Genomic DNA, 25,844 nt, shown 5'->3' on the forward strand with positions numbered 1-25,844 from the left:
TATATATATATATATATATATATGTATATATATGTATGTATAATAATACGTCAACCGTGTATGATTTGATCATACATACATATATTTCTCTGGGAGCATATGGGCTTCTTTCCATCTCAATAATGCCTACTTTCATTATAGAGAGTTGCTGTATACGGTAGGCAATAAACAGATAAATAATAAAGTGTAAAGTACGATCTTGCCAATATTTATTCGAAATCATACAACTTTTGTGCATAGCTCTTCATCTGGTCACATAATTTATGAATAGAAGGCTATTGTATATCTTATGTACTATAGGAGAATGTGGTACAGTTTGAGATATGAAAATCATTGACTATTTAAACTACATTTTTCACAACCTTCTGTATCACTGATATATTACATCGTATTCTGCAATACTGTTGGTTGCATGCATTTCATTACTGTGCTGCATTGCATATTTTGAGTCATCTGTGATTTATTTATGACAGAATGCTTTATATTTACCATAGTACACTGTACAGTAGAACTGATTGATGATCTAATGGCACATTTCAGTCAGTTTGACTTAATGATCAATTTCAATATCTCCTTTACTGTTGGGTTATTTTTTTAATCATTTTAACTGGTTTTAATAATTGTACTCTTTCTTATGGAGAGGGAAAGCATTAAATTGAATTAAACCATTGCTATCGTAAATATCGTCGTCCTTATAGTCACAATGTCTGCTGACGCCATCTCGACTGCTGCCATTGCCTCTGCTTCTGCCACTGTGATGGCTCGAGCCTGCCAGTAGTGGCTCTAAGATATAATTTATGGGGGGGGGGAGCACTAAGTATTTATGAGTGTATAGCGCGTAGCGTTATCTGAGGGCCGAAAGCCGGGGCTGGTTATGGGAGTGGGGTGTCCTCTCCTCCCAAAACAAGATTTTTTTAAAAAATTGGGACTTCTAAATGGCTGTCAGTGGTCGATTCACCATTGTTATGTTCTGCTTGACTGATCAGACTAGACGAAGCAATTACTGAGAGAGATTTGGCTTGGCGTATGCAGTACAGTACTGGGATGATAAAACTAGGCCTCTTTTTTTTTTTGGTCTGACTGCTCGACAAGCTTTGGCCTATGGAGGGGATTGACCAGACCAATGGAGGGGGCTTAAGCTCCCTGGCCCCGCTGGTGCCACCCCTGGCTCCTGTCACTGTCATTCCAGATCCTGCCATTTTCATACAATTATCACCCCACTAAAAGCTTCTAATATTCTACAATTTTCATTTCTCATGAGTGCATGTGCCATACCACTCTTTCTGTTTTTGTCAGTCTGTTCTCATCATTTATGGACTTACTGTAAGTACACTAACAATTTTAAAAAACATGTTTAAAGGAGTAGTATCCACTTTGGGGAGGTAGTTTTTCCATTCAGTTCTGAACCCTGTGGTCAAGAGTTAGAACCACACGCTGACCAATCAGCCAACCATAGGTACTATAGCAGGGACGGTTAATGGGCTATGAAGTGGTTTGTGCTGTGTTTAAGCCCTAGTACAGTACTGTATGTTGATCTCCTCTCCAACACCAAGGGCCATGTTTTATATAACAGGCCCATAACCAGGTTCATGTGAAGGGAGTTTCTTATAGGCCAAGTGTTTCTTTAATAAACAAAGTTATTATAATATGCTACTACAGTAGTAAACTGTTCAAAAAGGGAGGTTCATACAACCCTCCACCTCCCCCCTGTTACTGGCCTGTATAAACTTATATTTCAGTGTTACAGTATGAATGGCATTAAAATAATTCTTGAAGGTTATTGCTACAGTATATTCCATTATTATTTCTGAGCGTAATTCAAAAGATAATTTATCATTTGTTGTCAAGTATTTTCCAACTAATATCAGTTATAATCATTATGAATATTGTGCTGTTTTCAATTTAAGTAGCAGTATTCAATTGACACGAGCAAACTTAAACAATGGTGAATTGGCAAAGGTTATGGCACACATGTTTGTGCAGCATATTACCAGCTCCTGATTACTATGATTTCCTGTAATTCTATAAAGTAGTAATAGAGAATCCCATTTTAGTATTCCTGCTGCTTGTTTTAATGGCTTTTACTGTGCTTATTAATGATACAGAAGGGATTATAAGTACATTTATACTCTGTGGAAAAGTCAAAATAAAATACTTTAAAAATATAGAACTGCCCACTTAAAAGGAACAATATTAATAGTAATTAACTTCCAAAAGATTTTAAAGCAACTCAGTTTTTGCATCAAAATTCTTATAAGTTGATTCAAGGGAGCCCCAACCGGCCCCGGACCCCTAAGTTTTTCAAAATTGTAAAAAATTGGAGAAAAAAAGAAAGTTACATTCAAATTTTAGGTCTGAGAGTGCCATTTCTGACCTTCTAGGGGTGACATAATCGTAAATTTTCTTAGACCCTCCATCTGTCAAAGTCCCATCCTGGAACCCCTATTTTAAATTTCTGAATCCACTGGTCAGATGCAATCAATACCATAGATCAGGATTTTCAAACAGTGTGAGACAATATCAGGGTGGACCCACTTTACGCTTAAATTCAAATAATGTGGACCCATTTTCTTTAAAGTTGTCCCATTTTGCTCAAAAATATGAATAATATCGACCCATTTTCTTAAAAATTGACTCATTTTACGCAAAATATGAGAAATCTGGACCCATTTTCTTAAAAGTTAAACATTTTTCACAAAAATATGAGAAATCTGGATCCATTTTTAAAATGTGGACCCATTCTTTGTGGACCTAATAATAGAAACATTGTGTGGGACTGTCCTAAGCTTTATTTAAAACATGGAAAACTTGGCCCAACTAACAGTTGTAATTCTGCAAGGCTGTGTATGCAATAATTTAACCAGAAAGTCAAAAGAAAAATATACAAATCAAACAATTTTTTAAACACACAAATATCTAAACTAGACTTAATCTTAAACTAACTTAAAACACTTAACAAACTCGAACAAAACAAAAATGCTGTAGTTTATGTTAGAAACTACCATAACTGCCTGAATAGGTGGCTACTACATTGGATGCAATAGATACAATCATTATCAGTACATATATTATATTTAACTTTCCAGATTTGATAAATTACCAGAGAGAGTTTAACAATAGTGAATAGTGAATGCTTGAGATGGGGTAGACTTTATAATTTTATGGATAATACTTATGCCAAAGGACTTCATCTTAGAATCTCTTAAGTCTGTTCTTTTAATATTGCCAGTAGTACTGGTAGTACTCAACATATTGAGTGCACTTGAATTTGTAAAGTAATTACTATTTCCATCTAGCTATTCCAAAATGCTTACCGGTAATTTGTCATTTTTTTTAGGATACTGTAAAACCAGACACTTTCGCGAATTGATAATTTCGGCCGTTTTCGCGACATTAAACTTTCGCGAATCACAAAAGGCCTAAATTTTATTCATGAGAGGAATACCATACAATAACTAAAAATATCGTACAGTATTGTGAGTTCTAGGCCTCACTGTAATTTAAAATATAATTTTTTTAAATTTTGAAGTTGAACTTTTCACGAACATGTTGCAATCTGTGGGGATTCCCCATTTAGGCCTAGGCCCTAGATCTGTATTGCATCGTCGTCGGCGAGTTTAGGCCTTGAAATACCGACAATTCTTGCTGTTTATTGTTCATTATCATCTTTAAAAAAGTTGAAATTAATTTTTGGTGTAATTTAGTGATTCATAATGACCAAAATCTCATTTGTGAAACTGATTCGAGATTCACAATGATCAGATAGTACTCTACCAATCTTTTTTGAAACATAGAGCAGGTGACCTGAAAATTATTCACGGCATAAAATTTTCGCAAATCTGGACCATTCGCGAAATTTGCGAAAATTTTATGCGCGCGAAATTTCCTGGTTTTACAGTATACTATTTGTGTTGAAGAAAGAAAAACTAATTCATTATTTGAATAAATGTTTTTTGTATGTCGGTATTTAAAGTACATAAACATATAATTGAACAAAATTTCCTAAATTACAGATGTAGAACCTATATTATTACATTTACTTTTACACATTTCAGCAAATAATTACAATCCTTAAAAGATGATATAGATCATGCTATTGAAGTTTGTTTTGTTTTAAACCAATGCAAGCAATTTACACACATTTCTTCAGAGAATCTATTCCGAAGCAAGCAAAAGTGAAAGCCAAAGTCAAGTATAAGATTTCAATTTTGTTTCAAGACTTTACCATCAACCATCTTTTAAAGTCCAGATTCCTCATATTTTGTAAAAAAGGGGTCAATTTTTAAGAAAATGGGGCCAGATTATTCATATTTTTGCATAAAATGGGGCAACTTTTAGGAAAATTTGAATTTACGTGTAAAGTTGGTCCACCCTGATATTGTCCCACACAGTTTAAAAATCCTGGCAACAGCATTGTTTGTATTGTAAGGTGACACAGAGTACACTAAACAAAAATCACTCCATTTATAATTGAATTATAAAAGAAATGATCTGAATAAATTATACTTAGAAGAAACAGATACCTGAATCGCATCTGAGTTACTGTAGGATTGACTTTAGTTGACTCCTGTTTTACAGATCACTAACATACATCCATGTTGGATACAAAATGTAGTAATAACAGTAGGCTCAGTGGTTAATGATTCGTGGTTCTCTACTTTAATCACTTCCTTCGGTTAGTTGCGATATACTGTACTGATTTTGAAATCAGATACATTATTTAAATAAACATGAAACAGTAGTAACATTAAAATGTTGGGAAAAACAAAAAAAATATTGTGTTTGTATTGCAGTATGAAAATAGAAGTATACATACAGAATTAAATCCAAATGCTGTGATATATCATTTTATGCAGTACATTGCATAGCATTTAAGTTTTTAAAATTCAAAATGTTGCTGCCCCACAGGTGCCTACAGTAGTTATGGACTCCATGGATAATACGATACTCTACTGTATAACTTACACTGCATTTCATTTGACATTTTACCTTTACTTTATGAAAAATATTGTAGCTCCTACCCCTCAACATCAACCCCATGTATCCTTTTGAATATAAATTGTATGCTGGAATAACAATTTAAAATAACGGAAAATGTCTTGTGTTTCATTTTTTTATTATGTGAATCAAAGACTTAAACTTCATGAATCAATGAGCATGCATTCTGAGAAAGAATGCACTCATTAGAAAATAGGTGGGCAAAGTTGGGTCCACGGACCGCATTGGCCCAACAGTGATTTTTTATGCGGGCCAGCTAAAAAAAAGAATTAAAAACCCTATGCTTGCGGCCCACCAACCATCTTTGGCTAGAAAACACCTTGTTATTTATGGCCCGGCACTGATCATCTATAAAAAGTAATATTACAACTGAGAATAAAGTTGTATAATTGCAGTTCATAACGGTTTTTGAAAGCACACTGGAACCATAAAAATTTGGATGCAGCCCTCAATGTTAAATCAGAAATTCACTTTGGCCCTCCGACCAAATTTTATGCACCCCCTGCATTAGACCTATCATCATCAGTTCAGGGTTATGCTGAAGCCTACATGCGGCAGCCCTGTTAAATGAATTACCTTGGCCATTTTTGTCAAGTTTGATTGATTCATCATCAAATCTGATCAGACAATTCATCCAGAACCTTAATCAGTTTTTGTTTTTATTTTTGATACCTCACTGTCCAAATCTGTAATCTTACAGTCCATTTTTGGACCATGTTTTGGATTTGAGAACTAGGACCTTTAACAAAATGATTATGTATGAGTACAGCATTTTCCAAATCAGATTTGATATTGATGGCTCTACAGTAATATCATATGAAGTATGGTTACTGTTGGTATGAAATAATTGTGACTTTTGAATACATCAACAGTGAACTATAAAAGGTTTATCTTTAATTTGTGGACGTTTCAATTTTGTTGAGTTTAGTAAAGTCATTAGGTGTGGAGATCAGGTGGTTAGTCATAATGTGCTAGTTAATTTAAAATTTTGTTGAGGTTCAAACATTTCTATCGCCCTGCTAGCATAGATAATGCAGTAGAGGAAATGAGAAACTATACTGTATAAAGGTTAATTAGACTGCTGCAATTACCTTAACATGGAGCTATGTCTAATTTCATAGTACTTAACTAAATGATGTTGTGAGCCTGACAGCTAAAAATAGAGTTAATAGATTGAAATCAACCAAAAAAAAAAAAAAAATTGGCCTCAAAGATAAACCTGTACAAATAATAGGACTACTGTAGAATTACAGCATTTAATGCACAGAGAAAACTGTTTTAGTAAGTAAATTCACTTTAAAAATTATACAATCATAAATCAAATATAAGTATCAATTTATTTCAAAACATTAAAATCAACATTTTGCAAATAGTTTTGACTTTGACCTATTTTGGTGAATATCTCAATATGATTTCACTATGATGCATCTCATTTCGTGGTGAGACCTTAAATTTGTTCCATTTTTCAGTATTCAGCACTAAATTAATTATAATTCAGTTTACTAACTACAGCAGTCACACCATACAGTGCATACAGTACATATGCGCTGTGCATAAACGCAGAATAATACACGCATTACAGGCGAGGCAGGCCATTCAATCATTTTTTTAATGCTTCGGGTTAAGGTTCAAGAAAATTGTGAATTTCTGTGACCTTGATCTTGTCCCTTCACCTTTCACCTTTTACCCCAACATTGAATTACTTCTTCCTTAGATCAATATGAGCCACTCCACTCAATTTTATGTTGATTCATTCATTAGTATTTTTGTTATCTTGCTAGCAGGCAGGCAGACAAGCAAGCCAGACAGGCAAAGCGATAAATACATAACCTCCTTGGTGAAGGTAATAATCTAATTGTTACTTAAAAGTTAATAATACCTGGTATTTATAATTGTTTCAGTGAGTGACGTAAAGATGTGTAAATAAGCAAGGTTAATATCGACAGGATTGGGATGAATTTCAACCAAGAATCGTACGAGATGATGGGATCGCAATCACAATTCCGTTTTACCAAAGACCAGCTAAAGCGGCTGATGCACACTAGAGACGTTGGCCGGGCGTTGCAGTTATTCCAGGAGAAGTTTGGCGATGATAAGATGCTATGTAGCGGACTTAATAGCAACAAGGATGATGGTATGTGCAGTACTATTCTTAAAAAATTATTGTGAATTAATTTAATTTTAAAGTTTCTTACTGTCTGTAAAGGATGATATATTTATTTTTTATAGTATTAGTTCCAAAACACGTTCTTATAGTCATAATTATGAGGATTATGATGAATGACAGCCAATCACAGTAAAGTATTACACAGGATGTTGAAATTTGTAATAAGCATTAAATGATAAATTCAAGATTTATATTATGAATGCAGTCAACATTTTTTTTAACTAAATTAATTTGGTTTTTTTGTCATTAATGATGCTACCTGATAATATAATGATAATAAATTGTAAAATTTTGAATTCATCAACACATAGTTATATAACGTATTATGAAAAAAATATGTCATCATGAGATTATTCTTTGTATTGTATCCACCCACTTAAAGTTTGGCCTACACTAATGTAGTGTAGCCAAGCTTATGTGGGCTTAACAGCTAAGCACATTATTTAGCACTGTCATCATCAGATGTTTCTTGATGATATTACAAATATGATAATAATATTAATGGAAATGATCATTAAGTACGATACAAATGAAATACTTCATTCCTGCACGTGATATAGAACACCCCTATTCCTTGATTCTTGTTTTTAATATGGAATGCTGTATCATACTGTTTCCAACAATATCAAGTTACGCAGTAAGTGTTGGACTGTATGTAATTACAAATCATCCATTTTTGAATGTGATTAACATTTGTGTAGTGCAATTTACTTTTTGTTTTATAGAATTATGTGTAAACTACAATAAACTGTTGAAATATATAATGTTATGAAAAAATGTGAATATGTCATTATGATGCACTACAATGTTGTTTTCATAAATTAAATTTATTTGCTAATAAGCCTGCAATAACCTAATTACATTATTGTCAGATTGTATAGTTGGCTTGGTTTTGTAATTGTTCTTTGACCATGAGAATTTTGCCTTGAATATCAAATCTACTATCTCAAAAAGATTATTATCTCAGTTAATTGTTCTCTGTGTTTTTCAGCTAATTAGTAGTATTATAAACTAGTATTATTTTAATGATTTTCTATGCTGCTGTTTTGCTGTCTTTAATAGGAATTCACGAAACAGATGCAGCTTTACATAGAACACAGTTTGGAGAGAACATTCGTAAAACAGAAAGAGCAAGAACAAGTATTTTAAGTTTAATTGTAACCACATTATTTGAGAACTGGGCATTAGTCGCTGTTTTTGTTCTATGTCTACTGTCTTTTGGGGTTTCATTTCTTCAAGAAGATGAAAGTAAGTATTACTCTTAAATTGATAATATATTGGACTTATATTCAATTATTATTGTACCTCCACCAGACTCCTGTCTGTCTGTTAGCAATATTGTGCAAAAACTGAGGAATGGATCATCATAAAATTTAATGAAATGTTACATAATAATCTAAGAAAGAAAAGATTAACTTTTGGGAAGAAAAGATCAAAGGACAAGATCCAGGTAATATAAATTCAATTCTTTTCCTTGAACTTACCCTCAAACATAAAAGAAAATAATGGAATCACCCATACATGCATATTGTTTAGTATCCAGGCACAGGGTGGTGGTATACACTATATGGATTGATTAGAATTTTGTGGAATTACTTTTGTTATTGTTAATAATGTTGACTAATGATTATCATTTACTGCATGTCATGGCCCGCCTACACACATTCTGCTCAGTTACCGAATAACCTTAACTTCATGGGAATATTTATTTAGAATTAAACTTCTCATTATGACAATTTAAAAATCGTTTTGGCAATCCTTAATTTCAGTGATATAGATATTTTTTTTATAATTTATAGGTACAAAAATAGAATAACTATTCACTATGGTTAATGTGAATGGCAAATTTATGCTTTTCAATTAGTCTTATTTCTGTCCATCGAGAGGTGCAATGTTTTTCAAAATCTGTTCACCAGACATAATAATAATAATAATAATATGTCGCTCTTATATAGCGCTTTATGCACAATGCCTTTAAGCGCTTCACATAATACTACCCCGGTCATTGTGGACATAGTGGAGTTGAGGAAGGAAGGGCACTTAACAGTAGCAGTGTTACGGAATGCCTTGGTAGTGGCATGGTTTTGTCATTTCATCACCGCCGAACTCTTAAATTAGATGGGACATTTAGTTTATCTCTTTTTTTCTCGGAATTACAAAGTTAATTATTAATGATGAGTATAAACATAAAGTATATTTCATAATTCAATCTTCTCTTTATGAAACTATAAACCATTGACCTCTTTTTTATAGAATTGTTATAGTAAAGTTGTGTAAACATCAAAGAATGCAGGATCCTACCAGGTTCTCAAATGCATGTCCCTCCCCAAGGCCACTTCGCTTGATCTGCTTGCATTTCCATGTCAAACAACATGCCTACGTGCTAGAATGCTAAATTTTTGTCATTATTATGAATATTATGTTTGTGTGAAGTGTCTGTTTTGTGACTCAATAACCGATGTGTGCAGTGAAGTGTGATTTTGTGATGAGGTGGTATGTTTTGCTGAATATTAAGTGGTGCGTATCGAGTGCATGAATTAATTAGTTTAAATAAAAACTGTTGAGGCATGGTGCCTACAGCCACTTAGTTCATTAACTTAGAGGAAGCCAATATATTATAATAATGATTTGTTCCCTTACACATCCCTGCCAAAACCTCAGCATTTAAAATCCCTGGATACATCATTTCATGAGATTACTTTTAATTTATTGGAAGTTTTCTTTCTAGAATAAAAATGTTTATACTATTTAAATAAAAAATATCTGAAATATAATTAAGCTAGCAACTACAGTATAGTACAATAGAAACTAGAGGACTAACTACATTGAATGCATATCTTTGCCCTGTACCTTAGAAAAATCATTTTTTTAAATATCTTTCTGTGACCCTGACCTTTGGCAAAAATGTGATCATCTATTTTTTTAGACCTCTACTATGTACAGTACCTCTCAACTAACATATATGAAGATTGTTTTTTACGTTTTTGCATTTGGTGGTAAAATGTGATTTTGTTTGTGACCTAGATATGACCATCCACCCTAAAACTTAAGAATTTTTCTAGACTAAGGCCTATATTTTTAATTTCATTAAATTTTATGATAGTCCATTCATTAGTTTTGCATAATATTGTAACATACAGACAGACAGCGGTGAAACCACCATGGCAGAGGTAATTATTCTAACCTATTTTATATTCATTTCATGCCATCAAATTTTTGGTGATTGATGACTAGGGTGGCAGTTAAATCTACAGTTTACGATACAACATTTTTTAAAGAGATGTGGCCTCACAACCAATCATATGATGAGGAAATCAGGATGTTTATATTTTCAACAGGAATAGAAGCATAAATATGCATTCACAAAAATTTATTCTGTATTGTGAATTTTTATTTTACTGTATGTGCAAATTGTTATGTAATTTTTATAAAAGGCTAAATAAAGAATGAATGAATGAATGAATAATATGTACCACCAATTCAACTCTAGGAGCATTGATGATATTTTTAATATATGGATATTTATATTTTCAACAGGAATAGAAGCATAAATATGCGTTCACAAAAATTTATTCTGTAATTGTGAATTTTTATTTTACTGTATGTGCAAATTGTAATGTGATTTTTATAAATGGCTAAATAAAGAATGAATGAATGAATACTGTGTACCACCAATTCAACTCTAAGAATATTGATGATATTTTTAATATATAACTTGCTTTCTGAGAAATTTTGAAACTTTGATATTTACTGTCTTTAATAGTTATCATACTGCTATTTGTTGTTAAAATATTTGTTCGTTTTGATTTTTTTTTAGGTATATCAAGAGAGTGGTGTCTTTCACTTTCTAGTCTGGTTCTTGTTCTTATTATTCTGTCATTTGATATTGTGCAAGATATACTTTTGGAACGAACAGTAATCCTAGTCAATCGGCTTCTTAGGAAGGAGGCACTCGCTGCTAAAGTCTTTGTTACTCGCAATGGATTACGCAAAGAGATTCCCGTTACAAAGCTTGTTGTTGGAGATGTTGTCTCGTTGTACACTGGTAAGAGATGTCGATAACAAACAGTACTATAAATTTCGGGGAGGGGGGTGTGGTGGAGTGGGGTTACACTTCAGAGTGTAGTTGAATAGCTTGGTGGTTAAGATGCTCACCTGCTAATCCCAGGGTCCTGGGTTCAATTCTTGTCATTGGCTAGATTTGGTCTCACGACCAAAACACAACTTCACTTAAAGCCTCATATGCAGGGGCAGATTTAGGGGTTCGCCCACCCCCCTCTCCTTTTGGAAAGTAAACAAAAAAAGAAGAAAAAAAAGAAAGAAAAAGAAAAAATTGATTGCCTAAAACGATCCGCTTATTCGAGAGCAGCGTTATAAAAAATATTGGCGTGGCGCTTTTCATGCCCATTACCATGTTATTTATCTCACATATTCCCATTGTTCATTAGCCCTATCATAGGTCCTATATCATCTTAAGTAAACGTTTATAAGGCCGTTTGTGTCTTCATTGTGTTATTTATTCATTTTAAAACTGTATACATTGTATTTAAAATCTTGCTTCTCAAATTGTTTCATAACGCACAGGGCAATAATATGCTCTCAATTAAGCGTGCCGCGGCGCTTATTCGAGAGCAGTGCTTAGCAAAATAAACCAGGTTTGTTGCGGCATTTTTTCGAGCATTTACAGTACATATTTACAATTCATAATCCAGACGTATAGATGAAGAAAGATATAATAAGGCCAAATTCAAACATGAAAACTGGAACCTAGTGTATTGACTAAAACATCTTACCACACACCATTGTATCAACACATGCATGCTTATTGGGTACCAAAATTTTAATTTTCGTTTACCTTGTGAAGAAATAGTTTTCCCATAGAAATATGTTTTTTGTTTTTTTATTGTCTTCCTGAAGACCACAAATGTCGCTTGGTATTGCTTCCTTCCTGGTCCCTTCCATGACCTTCTATACAGTATCTTCATAAATCAACTTTTTTTTAAAGTTTTGTGTCTTATTTGAAAGTATATGAACTGTCAATAAGGACATAATATTTAATGGGAATATAAATTTATTTACATCACCAGGATACGTCCTGTGAGATCTGTACTATTTTGCCATAGGATACATTATATATCTCCACTGCTGATATTTGTCTCATTGAGCACAGTGGGGGACTGCAATACAAGCAGACTTCATAATCTTTGTCCTTGAGATGTGTTTCATATCTGCATATTTGCCTCTATCCATTACGATCTACCTCAGTTGGCTGAAAAACAAGGGCAATTTTGATAAGATTTTTATGGGTGAGAAACTAAGAAGTGTTTTTGTGTTAATTAGGATGATTTAAATTATATAAGAAAGGTTGTGATCTCAAACATACACTTTTTAGCTGTATAAAAACAGTGAGGATGAAATTGCTTAAAAATTAAAAACAAAATACTGTAAGAAGAAATTATAAGACTGAGGTAAAATGTCAAATGAGGTTTTCATTAAAATAAAAAATCATATCTGTACCTATGTGCAGTAGGTGTTACTATGTAATACCCTCTATTAATACAATACAGTAATATAATTTGTACAATGATAATTTTCTATGTTAGAGTGTGTATAAAACAAAAACAAGATAAGAACATTTTGATCCTGAAATTGGCAAAGAAAACACTGAGCCTGTGCAAAATTTTACTGGTTCTTTTTAAAAAAGTGTATTCAATTTAATAAATATCAAAACAAAAACTGTTTTGTTTTGACATTAAAACTCAGTTAAAAAGGATTATAAACATGAATTGTAAAGGATCTAAAAAACCATTTGAATTGTAAACAAACATATAATAGCACTTGTTGACACCATTACAATAACATTACCTCCATAAATATCGGTTACTTATTACAATTTACATTTAAAAAACAGGCGATTCTAGTGTGTATACCACCAGTCAGTCCCTTCCTCACTACAATGAGCCATTTTTCCTGTGAGGTACATCGTTGACATACTTTGTAATTGATAGAAATGTAATTACAGTATAAATTACTGCAAATTTTAGTACTTTACAATAGTGAATATGCTGCGCTTGTGTTGCATTTTGGCTTAACAAATTTACAATCCCTTATCGAGCGTGTTCAAAAACGGGCATGTAAATGCATGGTGGGTAAATATGAAACCTATGATCTTGCACTGTCTGAGCTCAGATTGGAGACCCTTGCCTTCCGCAGGGTCCAGCTATGTACCAAATTTGCCAGCAAATGCACCCAAACAGATCGTTTCAAACCATGGTTCCGACTTAGACATGCTCACCATATGCCTCTACGCCATGCAGCTATCAAAATTATAAATGTAAAACCAAAAGGTTCAGTAATAGTTTGCTCCCACCTACAACCAAACTTCTTAACTCCATTTGATCACGCCTACATTTATAGCTGAACACTGCAGGATGCCGTTTCCAATTCAGGCTCATCATTGTCTTGAGGCTGCAATTTAAATTTTTCAGGCTTGGCTCCCTCTTTGTGATGTTTTTGGTGCAATTTTTACCATTATTATTATTATTATACCTTAATTCACATTTTAATCACTTATTTATTTATTTATTTATTATAAATTCGGCATGTTATACAGAATACAAAACACAAACATGAAATTCAAAAAGACAGGTTAGCGGCTTGCCCAGAGAGAATAATCAAATTCTCTATAAACTGCTATCACTGCTGCTTTGATGTGATGTATCTGTGATTTCTTGTCATTAATATTTAACAACTCAGTTTTGTAATTCAGATTTATTTCTACAAGATACTGTTTTATGTACAAACAATTTGAATAAAGATACCATAATATGTAATCATCAAGCCATGCTAAAAAATGTAATAATAAGTTGAGTACTTCAAAAAGTTAACATAATAATTTGTTGAGTATCGTTTAGGATCAATGTTGAAAAATGTATATTCAAAAAAAAAAAATATGTTAATATTTTTTTTATATAATAGCTGCAAATGATCAGCTTTGATGGACATGTCACTTTCTTGAAAATGGTTTAAAGAATTTTTCTTAATGTTGGGATTTTTTTTTTATTTAAACATTATTTCATGTTATACTCTATCCTAGTATAAAATGTTTTTTTTTTATTGTAATTTTCTATGTGTTTGTAATTTATGGTACTTTATAATTCTAATATAAAATGTTTTATAGCTCATAATACATGGTCTCTGTGCGCTGTACAGAAAAAACAAAAACAAAAAAAAACAAAATCTATTCTACAAGGCAACTGAACTAACCAAGCTAAAAAAATACTGAAACAGACTAACGCAGAGGAACCAACACTATCGCACCGTTTACCTGCAATTTGAGACCACCGACAAGCAGTGGTTAGCAGGTACAGTACATGACTCACAGGTGCTCAAATAGTGTTGCCATCTGGCCTAGCCTTTCCTAGCAACAAACACATCTACTTGTTATTTGTCAATTTATGGTACTTTATAAACTAAATTCAATGTAATTTTTTTAAAGGTGATGTGGTTCCTGCTGATGGTATTATAATAACTGCAAAGAACTTAGAGGTTGATGAAACTGCCCCTTTAAAATCAGGAGTCAAAATGAAGAAGAAAGAGAACGATCCATTCTTGTATGCAGGTAAGTTAAATCACTGCAATAACATCTAACAAATTGTTGTAATGTGTTTACAAATTACTACAGATGATAATCATTATTTGTTCTGTTGTAAAATAATTGTTATTAACATTTAATTGGACACTAGGATCTGTTGTAAGGAAGGGAAGTACAAAACTTGTTGTGACAGTCGTTGGAAAGAACACTGTTGGGGATTATGAAGGTCAGTTAAATTCATATTGTTGTTTGATTTAAATTTATTTATAGTCACACACACATAACAAAAATACAAGAAAAGTAAATACCTGAAATTGGCCAAATAATTCTTATTCGCATTTTGGTCCTACATAAATTCATAGAAATATTTGGAAATCTTCCTAGCGTGTCCATACACGAGCTAAGTATTGTGTTTCAGTCACAGCTGAACACACTCCCTAGTAGTATTTGGAAATATTGTGCTGTTATAGACAAACTTTTTCTTGCATTGAAATTTAAAATAAAATGGGAAAATCTTTCTACAGATGTTTATCAGATCAGATGAGTATAAATATTAAACCATATTCTCTAATACCATTATCAATATTGCGGTTAAAAGGTAAAAGTACTGTAGATTGCTAAATGTGCTAATGTTTAGCTATAATAATGTAAAGATAACATTTGGTGCTGGAGGCATTTGATCAAGATAATTTTCATGGTCGGAAGCACAAAAATATTATTTTCCAGGCCTGGTTACCTGGTTATTAATATCATCAATATCATTTTAACATTATTATTATTAATGTTTTTTTTTTTTTGTTTTTTTTTTGTTATTTTTAAATCATTCATTTATTGGTTTTTTTGGTGAGTCTTTGATTATTTATGTTGCTAAAGCTGCATTGGATAAGTTAACCAGTTTGCTCCTCATACTTACTTATGTTTGTATGATTCATAATAAAGTTGATGATACAGTCTTTCTACACAATATGTGACGCTTGGAATGGGTCCAAATTAGATATGATTCATCTTTTTTATTAAGAATTGTTTTTTAATGTTTCAAGTAAATACATGACTAAACTGGTATGACTAACATTTTTAACAGATGCTAAATCAGTTGGAATCCCACGAATTGTGGTACGTAGTATCTCCAGGAACTACGGTCGGCAGAATACAGAAGAAGATGAGGGGCGACGACGATTCCGAAAGCGTAGAAGGAAAACGCAGCAAACAACCATAGAAGAAGAGGTTGGCACAAATGATAACTCTCCGGATCATGTGGATTCTGACCGAAGTAACGGCGTCCTCGATTCCCTCGACAGTAGAGGGGACGTCATCAACAATCAGGATTCACTACTACCGCAAGAAGATACTCGCAATAAAGCGGTCCTTACCTCAAAACTCAAGAAAATTACAAACATAACCAAATATTTAGGTGAGTGGATTGTTTATTAATTTTGTGTTGGACTTATTAGCATAGCAGGTATGGTAGGGGCTATCAACCTTTAGGTCAAGGTTCAACTTCCTTGCTGTGCATTTTGTAAAGGCATATTTTTACACTTGTCTCTCCTTCCTTATGTATAAATTCCTGGTATGGATGTTAAGGCAGTTAATGTATTGGTCTCTGTGAAATGTGCTGCAGCATGACTAGGTATACAGCACCTTCTGGGGCAGATATGATTATATGCAGGCGGAGGTTAAAGGTTAGCATAGCATTTCCCATTCAGGTTTTCAACATCATGGTTGTGAGTTCAAGTGTCATGCTGTTCTCTTACGTCTACATTAGCTTGCATTGTTGACCGGCTGTAAATGTTTCAGCCTTAAAGGCAAATGTGTTACAGTCTGTCTGGCTTTCAACTGTTCATCATCAGGCTTTGGGCCTCAAAGCTAACTTGATTTAGCAAAAGATGATTTATTTTATATTATTTTAAATAACCTAGTGGTAAGAGTGGCCCACATATCCACCATAGATCTTTATTAGACAAAAACTACTGCATACCTGACAATTTTTGTTGTAGTTATTGTTATTTTCATTACTCTTATTATTACTATGGTATAACTATTATTATTGTAGTGATTCATTGTTGGTTTTTCATATTTTTCAGGTGTATCTGTAGTGGTTTTTTGTCTCTTGCTGTTTATAATTCGCTTTACTATCGAAATTTTTGTCCGCTTGGATCTTCACTGGACTTGGTCTTACTTAAAGGACTATGTGGAATTTGCAATCATATCTTTAATGTTGTATATATTTATCCGACCAAGAAACCAACTGTTAATTGTAAAGAGAGCCATAGCATATTCATTAAAGGTTCGTATAATTATTTGTTTATTTATTTTGAGATTGTAATAGTTAATTGAGTTTGATACTACAATACTGGTCTTTAATAGTACATGGCATTACATAGCCAACATCACAATATATCTTGGACATGCTGCAAGTACAAGCACATAAAAACTGTGCTCTTCATCTGCACTACAAATTGCCATTCCACCTTTGCTACAGTGGCAGTACCAGGATTGCTTAACAGGGGTCTACCAATTTTCTACAAGGTCAAAGGGTGGAGTTTGTAGTGGTTCAGTTGGATAGAGAAACTAGTAATAACCTTATTAATTTTCTGGCACCTGCTAATGTCTCCCCAATCCAAAATGCACATTTTTCACTATCTTAAACCAAAACATCTCTACCTTCAACCAACTAGAGTTTTAGTATGGAACCAGACTGGACGCGCTAAGCAACCCTTTGGTTTTGACTACCTTGTTACATTTCACTGGTAAATTTCTGTAGACACTACTGGACGGTAGTGAACCAGGAGCCAGCAAATCTTAATGGTTGAGTGCACACACATTGCCTTACTACCAGTTTAACAGCAATAACTATAGATCTATTGACCAGCAGTCTCTGGGGTGTGGGTGTTATCATCATGGAACTGATACAACATTCAGCCATTGTGTGTTGTCTCTGCTCATAGTAAGCAATAAAGAAAGTATAATTACTCTATGTACATTTACAGGGTATGTTGGAGGACAATTTATTGTTTCGCAATCAGGATGCGTGTGAGCTGATGGGTAACATCACATGTATCTGTAGCAACAAGACTGGTGTTCTAACCCAAAGTAATATGGAGGTGAAGAAATGCTACATTGCTGAGAGAATGCACGATTTTGAGAAGCGACGGAGCATGTCGGAAACTCTCGGTCCATTTGTCAACAGATATCTAGGAAGAATTAATACAAAAATTATAAAACTTTTGCAAGAAGGAATTGCCATCAATAGTGAATATGCTACTCAAATATATGTAAGTACAAGTGTGTTTCTGAAGTAGATAGTTATTCTAATTATGTGTGGGATACTTAATAATATCACTATTTATGTTCTTTTTTTTTCGGTCATCTTCATGAAATAACAGTTTTTTTTTTATTTTGATAGTGTCTTTTGCTCAATAAACAATTAAAAGAACAACACTGCCAATGAAATTTTACCAACTTATTAGTTTAGTTTTATTTTTGTATTTGTCAATTTGTATTGTGTTTTGTTCATTTGGATACACCGAATAAACATGAACAAGTACATTTTGTTGTAAACTCTTATGTTTAATTTTATATTTGTAGTTTTATATTTCTGATGTTTTTATTGTTAACTTGGAGGCACTGAATATTCATGTACCACTGTCTCAAAAGTGATTCCAATATTGATTAATTGAACACTTGATAAACAAGAGCTGTCACCACTGCTTTACAACCCTAGAAAAATCCCACAGTAGTGGTGAACCATATTCATGGTAACATATGTTATTAGTCTTAAAGTGCTATTCTGTATATTTAATTGTCCTAATCGCCAGATCGCCAGTATTGGAAGCTCTTGACTGCTGAAGCGTGTATCATGTATGGCACTTGAAAAATAAAGAATGTGGATACTTATTCAACAATGTTTATAAACTATGTTTATATTTATTATTATTTTATTTATTTATGTACATACATAAATATTCAATTACCACTATATAAACATGGTTGCTTATGCTAATAAAGATAATTCAGATTGAATGTTACATATTGAAGAAACTATTAAAGTTGAACTTGCCAAAATCGAATCTAAAGTGGCATTGAAAAATTGTTTGACTTAGATAAAAAGCGACTTACAGATCTTTAATTAATGGAAAACACAACAATTTGGCATGTAAAATAAGATCGACTTAACAAGTTTTACTGTACATCCATAATGGTAAAACAACAATAAACACATAAAAACAAAATTTTATATAATTACAGTTTTAATGCATTATTAGTTATTTGCAATGTAAAAATATCTCAAATTGTTTTTGTAGCAAATTGGGAGCAAGCTACACCAAGTTGGGGATCAGACTGACTGCGCTCTGCTACATTTTATCGGTGAGATCTGTTACAGGACCATACGCAATAAATGGCCGGAAGAAAAAGTTGACCAAACATACACATTTGATTCAAATAGTAAATTTATGGGAACATTCATCGAAACTGAAAATGCAAATGCAGAACCAATCTGGCGGCTGCACGTTAAAGGGGCCGTGGAGATTATTTTCAACAGGTTAGCTATTTCTTTCGTACATTTTGTTCCAAGTAATCTCCCTTTAATTGAACAGCTTTGCACAGAAAAACTTGGATTATGCTTTATGCTTAATAGCAGCTTTTATGAAAGACATACAGAAATGGAGAAAAATTATCAAGAATTTAATGAAGCAGAAAATTTGTAAACTGAAATACAGTACTTACAGTATATCAGCGTGTTTTGATAAAGTGCATTACATATGAAGCAGTGGAGAGATGTATTGGATTTTATTCAAAGGTCGCTTGCAGTGGGCAATATAACCATTTTTAGCCTTAAATTTATACGCTGTGTCACAATTTGTTGGACTAGTACATCTCATTAATCTTTGACTTGGTAGAGTCCATTCCTGATAGGTGAATGTGACTACACTCAAGACACCAGGTGTTTCGTGATTGATTCCCTCACTGCATCACCTGGGGCTAGATTTATAAAATTGATTAGCAAAACCACCTACTTTAATTCATCTTAAATGCATTATTTTGTTCAAGTCAGATACATCTCAAAATACATCCTCAATTTGCTAAAATGTGTATTTTTGGGATGGGATTATTAAAAATTGCGAATTTATTAATTAGAAATATTTTTGTTGTAAATGTTGATCTGTGCATCATAAGCATTTAATTACTAAGTGCAATAACCAAGTATAACGAAGATACACCCTAATATAATGTTTCATAATAATAACCAATATTTCATTAATTACAAATTTTGCTTTTTTGTTAATAATGTTGATCTTAATATTAACTTTTTTTGAAAAAATGCAAAACCTTTTAGATAAATGTTGAGAGCATATGCACACTCTACATTTTTCCAGATGCAGTGGTTGATCCACTGTAACTTTTTACGACTACGACTGTATCTGTCAGGAATAATGGCGTTCCTTTGACTCTCCTTTTTTTGTGCTTATAATTTTTCATTTATTTGCATGGTGTTACTAAATTTGTGTATATGTTGTTTAATTGTAAATTGTAATGACTTGTTTTTATTTGTTTCTCATCCACAAAATGACAAATTGTAACCATGCAGTAACTTTTGTATTTCGTTTTCCAGTTGCTCTTATATTTTAGATGCTGACGGCCAATCAAAAGAGTTGACAAACGAGATGCGAGAACAGCTCAAAGCAGAATTCAAAGAGATGTCATTACCAGGACTACGCATGGTGTGCCTGGCATTCAGAGATTTCCCTCACAAACCAAACATGAAATATTCTTCTAAATATGACAACGTAGCTCATTTGACATTTATATCTGTTATAGCCATGTCCAACCCCATAAGGACTAATGTAAGTAGAAGTTGCATAATTTGTTATTAACTCTGGCAGATCCAAGAATTCAAAATAGAGGGCCCACAATGTCAATTTTACAGATGGAGGGGCCATATCACTTCAGCCCCTCCATAGCTGCGTCTGAGGTACAAAATTTTATGCCTACGGAACTTCTTGATGGCCGGAAAGGGCACTCCCAGGCTAAATCTTGGAGGGTAGTTTTTTTTTGTTCTGCATTTTTTTTATTTTGGACAGGTGGCTGCCTGGCAGGTATTTCCCTTCAATCTTGAATCTGTCTGTGATTATCATTATGTATTGGCAAAGTCTAAGAAATGTTGCTATTATTATTTTATCATGAAAAATTAAATGAGTTCAAAGCTAAAGTCTGTTTTATGATATCATAATTATATCCGAAAAGATAGCGTTCAGATACAAGACATTATGTTGGTCTGTTGATGATTTTCATTACTGATATAATTATGTTTTTCAGTCTAAATCTGCTGTTGAATCTTGCCAAGCTGGAGGCATTACTATTCGCATGCTGACAGGTGACGACATGAATGCTGCATATGATGTTGCCGTGGAAACAAGTGTCTTCGACCCAAAAAAGGATGACTTGGCGATGGACAGCCGTGATTTTAATCAAAGTTTATCACGTTCAAGAGGCCAGGTAGAGAAATTTGCCCTTCAGGTGTGCCAGTGGGAGGGTGGAAATGGATGTTTGGAACATTTAAACTATTTTACTTCCAACCAAATGTTGTAACTAATTCATATTCTGCAATAAAATATAAGACTTAATATGTTCATATTTTAATTATTCAATTTCCATGTATTAACATACAACATTATATAATTAGAACACACCTAAAATTGTTGGAGTGTTAGCCACTATTTGCTACAGCTCTCAATATTATGTAGTGTACCTCAAATAGAATTTGTTTGATGGTACAAATTGATGGGATAATATATAATAAGTAACAAAAATCAAATTTGATCGTTTATACAATTCTGTTCTTTCAAATCACTAAATTGATTTCTACCTTCAAATTATATTAAAAATTGATACAAAAGGCGACATTGTATTAGTTTACATTGTGTTTCATTAGTTTACACACTTTGCTTAGCAAATTGTAGAATGGAAAAGTCGGGATGTTATTTTTTTTTTCAATAACAGGATGAATATAGGTCCACCAAAATAATATTAACAAAATTAATCAGTTGAAGTGGATCACAGCATTTATTATTAACCATGTCATCAAAAATGATGTAACATGCTCCCTGTTGAATTCCAGACTCAGACATAATGTTACTGTATTGATTTGACACTGACAAAATGTAATGTTGTCAACATACTGTTATCAAATTGCTTTTTGTCATTGACTTTTTCTCATATTTTGCTTCAGTATAATGTTATGCAGAGACTGAAAGTGTTATCTAGAGCGCACTTTGATGATAAGGAGTGCATTGTGACGTGTGTCACTGGGTTTTTCCCCAGGGTACTACAGCAACACTGGATGCCAAGGGGGCAGCAGACATCATTCTGCAAGACGACAGCTTCCATAGCATCAAGCAAGCTGTCAAGTGGGGGCGACATATTTGGGATTCAGCTGCAAAATACCTGCAATATCAGCTCTCATTTGCCTTCTCGCTGGTGTTGGCAGTTTCCATATGTGCAGCATGTACAACAGTAAGTTGATCTGAATAATAATGTGGATTTGTTGATAAATTGTCTGCATTGATTTGAGGAGGATATATAGGGCATTAAATATGTATATTTAGTCAAAATTAAGATATTATTAATCTGGATTTATGGTATATGTACACACATATTCAGGAACTTGCTTGCAGTGCCATAATTTATATAACATACTGTCAAACCCACATTTCTTAGTTTTTCTGAAATCCTGTCTAATCTAAAATATTGTAGAATTATTATATTTGTTGCAACATTTATTCTTAGTTTGTTTTAAAATATTTCACAAGTCAAAGGATTTGTTGCTTTACGTAACAGAATTCCAGGGGTTTTAAGTCTTCCGCGATTGCCTGAGTCTCCTGGAATTCGGGAAGTCTCCCCCGCTCCCGCGATCAAACAAGAATCCGCAAATTGACGATACTTGCATGTTTTTACTAGCCTAGCCTAGCCTAGCCCAGTATTCTATAGTCAATTGTGTCCCGTAAGTCAGTGCAGATGTGTATCCCCATGCACAGCAAAATCTTATTAGATGTGTTAAGAAAACTCACTTAAACATCTCCTGGAAGGGGCTTCATCCAAGTTAGGATACCTGGGATTCTACTAGTTGATGTCAACACTGCTTCAGTTTCCAGAGAGTGTAAGCTCCAAGAAACACTACGGAATTGCGCATAGGATTGTGATGATAGAAATCTTGCTTTTTTGTTTGTTTAGGGAATGCCGTTCAAGTCCAGCCATCTGCTGTGGTTGTATTTCATCGTCAATTGTGCCGTGATTGTCATTTTGATGGTAGAGACACCAAGTAAAATAGCAATGCAACGTACATCCCTTGGCTGGTATAAACCACTTCTGTCTCGCATCAAGCTACGCTATATAATTGGACATGGTATCTACCAGCTTGTGGTTATATTAATCATTTTTTTTCTTGGTGAGTGAATATTAATAATATTTATGTCAGAGCTATGTGTGTATGAAAGATGTATGAAAGTTCACTATTAAAAATATATATATATATAGCTTCTTTAATGTCAGTTGCCATTGCTACTAGAGCTCCTGTGTGTTGTGAGCTAGCAAACCCTCAAATGGGTATCAAATTGCTGGCAAATGGAGTTGTTTCAATGCTTCTCCTATCTCTTGATTGTCTTGACTAGCCACTGTTTTTTTGTTTGGTTATTGTAGGATGCTTTTTTGTGTGTTTTAGTAGGTTTTATTTATATATTATTATTCACTTTCATGGCAACCTGAGAGACTGTGAATATGGCCCAACCAGTGTGATGGTCCAAAAGGAATTTTACTGATTAGTTATCTAGATCCAAATCCAATGAAGTTACTCTCTATATATATTTATTTTTTATTTTATAAATTTAGAAGCATGCGCCAAGCATAGAAAATGGGATTACAATGTAGAGAGCATCTTGTAATATGCTTGTCTTGATAAATTTATTGACACTAAATCTTATTATGAGCTTGTCAGGATTTGAACCAAAACCCTGGGATTGGGAGGCAAGCATTTTCACCACCAAGCTAAAGCTCATTCATTGGATTTTTATTAAATATTGTATTTGTGGCAAAGACAAGCCAAACGAATCACTCGTTGCAAACCTGTATTAATAGATTTCAAACATATTGACATTCCAGCATGTTTTGGCCATTATCTCCATTTATGGCCATTTGGGACGAGTGACTGGTTTAGCTTGTCTTTGCCACATTTTATAAAAGAATAATATGTTGAGAATAGGAAACCTTTTGATGACATACGACTGTTTTTTCACTAAATGGAATAAAAAATTAATAATAATAATAAAGATAATAATAATAATAATAATAATTTTGTTTGTTCTTCCAATTTAATAACAGGTGATAAGGAGATGTTGTTTGACGTTGAAAGTGGAAGGATGTCAGGGGTGCGGTCTGCTCCATCTGTACACATGACGCTATTATTTAATGTGACTGTTCTTATAACGGTGTTCAATGCTGTTAACACAAGAAAGGTTTATGCTGAAAAAAATGTCACATCTGAGATGCAAGGAAACCAAATCAAATGGATTTTGTTTTTAATTATATCAATTGCTTTACAGGTAGGATAAATACACAAGAATTTTAGTGGTTTGTTTTTTATTAATTTACTAACTTATTTTGTGATTTTGTTTATTTATTAGCTATATTATAGGACAACTAATTAATAGATTAATAGGGAACAGCTTAGCTCAGTTAGCTAAACTGGTGGTAGCCACTGTGTGTGTGCTGAACCGTGGAGATCTCTAGGTCCCCAGTTCAATTCCCATCGCTGCTGTCCTTGTGTTTCAGCTGGAGGGCTGAAATGCAAGTTACTCTAGCGCACCGTCTTTCAGATGAGATGTTTAAACCGTTGGTCCCATGTGTATTATGGCCCATGTGCATGTTAAAGTACGCAGTACATTACTGGGAAAAGAGTAGCAGATTGTCTCCTGGTGTACTGCCCAATCTCCACCAGAAGGAGACCTCACAGGATATAAGTCTTCTTTAGACTTTTGTGGGTTATCCTTGGTATTTACACCGAATAGATCCATCCATCCATACAAAGAAAATGGAAATATGATTATACCTCATTATACAATGGCAAAACATAAATCTGTTCGTACAGTATATAACTAAGGTAGTCCATCCATCAAATCTGGGAGACTAACCTTATTAAAAAGAATAAAGGTGGTTTGACCCAATCCCAACTCTGCTCTATTTGTTAGATTATAAACAGTTTTTTTATTTTCCGTTTCGCAGGTTGTATTTGTAGAATTATTCCAAGGCCCATTCAACACCACTTCTCTTCATATATCTGAGTGGTTGTGGTGTTTTGCAATAGCTTTATCAACCTTACTGTTTCACCAGATACTCATCTTGATACCAATTTCAACCAAGACAAAAATAACAGAATACAACGGAAATGGCCGGCAAACGAGGGTTAGGTTTACTACAAAACCAGAAGGGCCTGAAGTCGAAGCTCACGTTTGAGTGAATTGTAAATTTCTTTTCTGTTTGTTTGTGAATACTGCATGAGACAATATTGTACGTCGTAAGTTACAGTCCAGAATATCAGTCCAAAACAGTTGCATCATCCAATCCTAGGTGGAGTCATATGATTATACCTGGAAGTCACTTGACCCAATACTTGGAGCCATGATTTATTCCTGGAAGTCACATCATTCAGTTCCATGAAGGAGTAACATGATATAATCCAGGAGTAATACGAGTCAGTCACATGATTAATTGCTTGGAGTCTCAGTATCTGGGTATTGTGATCAAGATTTATTCATAATTTTTTTTCACTATGATATAATTTAACATCCAAATGTGGGCCTAATGAACACTAAAAAAAATAGTTTGATGACGAATAAATTGAATTGAAGTATTTCTAATGCAGTGCATACCATTGAAAGCCTTTTGCAAAGAGAATTTGTAATGTTTTTTTTTACTAGTGGGCCTTCACTACATCATTGACAGAATATTCATAACTGCCACTTTAAGTAGAATCAAACTAAAGTAGAAAAAATATACATATTGAGTCTCATTTTATTTATGTTGATGCTTTTTATT

General features: G+C 33.4%; 1 protein-coding gene across 1 annotated transcript in view; it reads left to right on the forward strand.

Moving 5' to 3' along the window:
* Nucleotides 1-25,262, forward strand: part of LOC117116611 (plasma membrane calcium-transporting ATPase 1-like) — a 42,571-nt gene extending 17,309 nt beyond the window's left edge. The window contains exons 2-16 of the mRNA XM_033260683.1: nt 6,900-7,132; nt 8,228-8,413; nt 10,983-11,210; nt 14,664-14,786; nt 14,911-14,985; nt 15,841-16,170; nt 16,841-17,043; nt 17,747-18,031; nt 19,061-19,299; nt 20,371-20,602; nt 21,075-21,254; nt 21,988-22,263; nt 22,989-23,160; nt 24,132-24,352; nt 25,032-25,262. Coding sequence (XP_033116574.1) covers nt 6,952-7,132; nt 8,228-8,413; nt 10,983-11,210; nt 14,664-14,786; nt 14,911-14,985; nt 15,841-16,170; nt 16,841-17,043; nt 17,747-18,031; nt 19,061-19,299; nt 20,371-20,602; nt 21,075-21,254; nt 21,988-22,263; nt 22,989-23,160; nt 24,132-24,352; nt 25,032-25,262 — 3,162 coding nt within the window. The 5' untranslated portion in view covers nt 6,900-6,951. The remainder of the gene's footprint in view (nt 1-6,899; nt 7,133-8,227; nt 8,414-10,982; nt 11,211-14,663; nt 14,787-14,910; nt 14,986-15,840; nt 16,171-16,840; nt 17,044-17,746; nt 18,032-19,060; nt 19,300-20,370; nt 20,603-21,074; nt 21,255-21,987; nt 22,264-22,988; nt 23,161-24,131; nt 24,353-25,031) is intronic.
* The last annotated feature ends 582 nt before the right edge of the window (nt 25,263-25,844 follow it).

Source organism: Anneissia japonica, unplaced genomic scaffold (assembly GCF_011630105.1).
Source record: "Anneissia japonica isolate Jap-2015-1 unplaced genomic scaffold, ASM1163010v1 scaffold2737_len523936_cov211, whole genome shotgun sequence".
Classification (NCBI taxonomy): Eukaryota; Metazoa; Echinodermata; class Crinoidea; order Comatulida; family Comatulidae; genus Anneissia; species Anneissia japonica.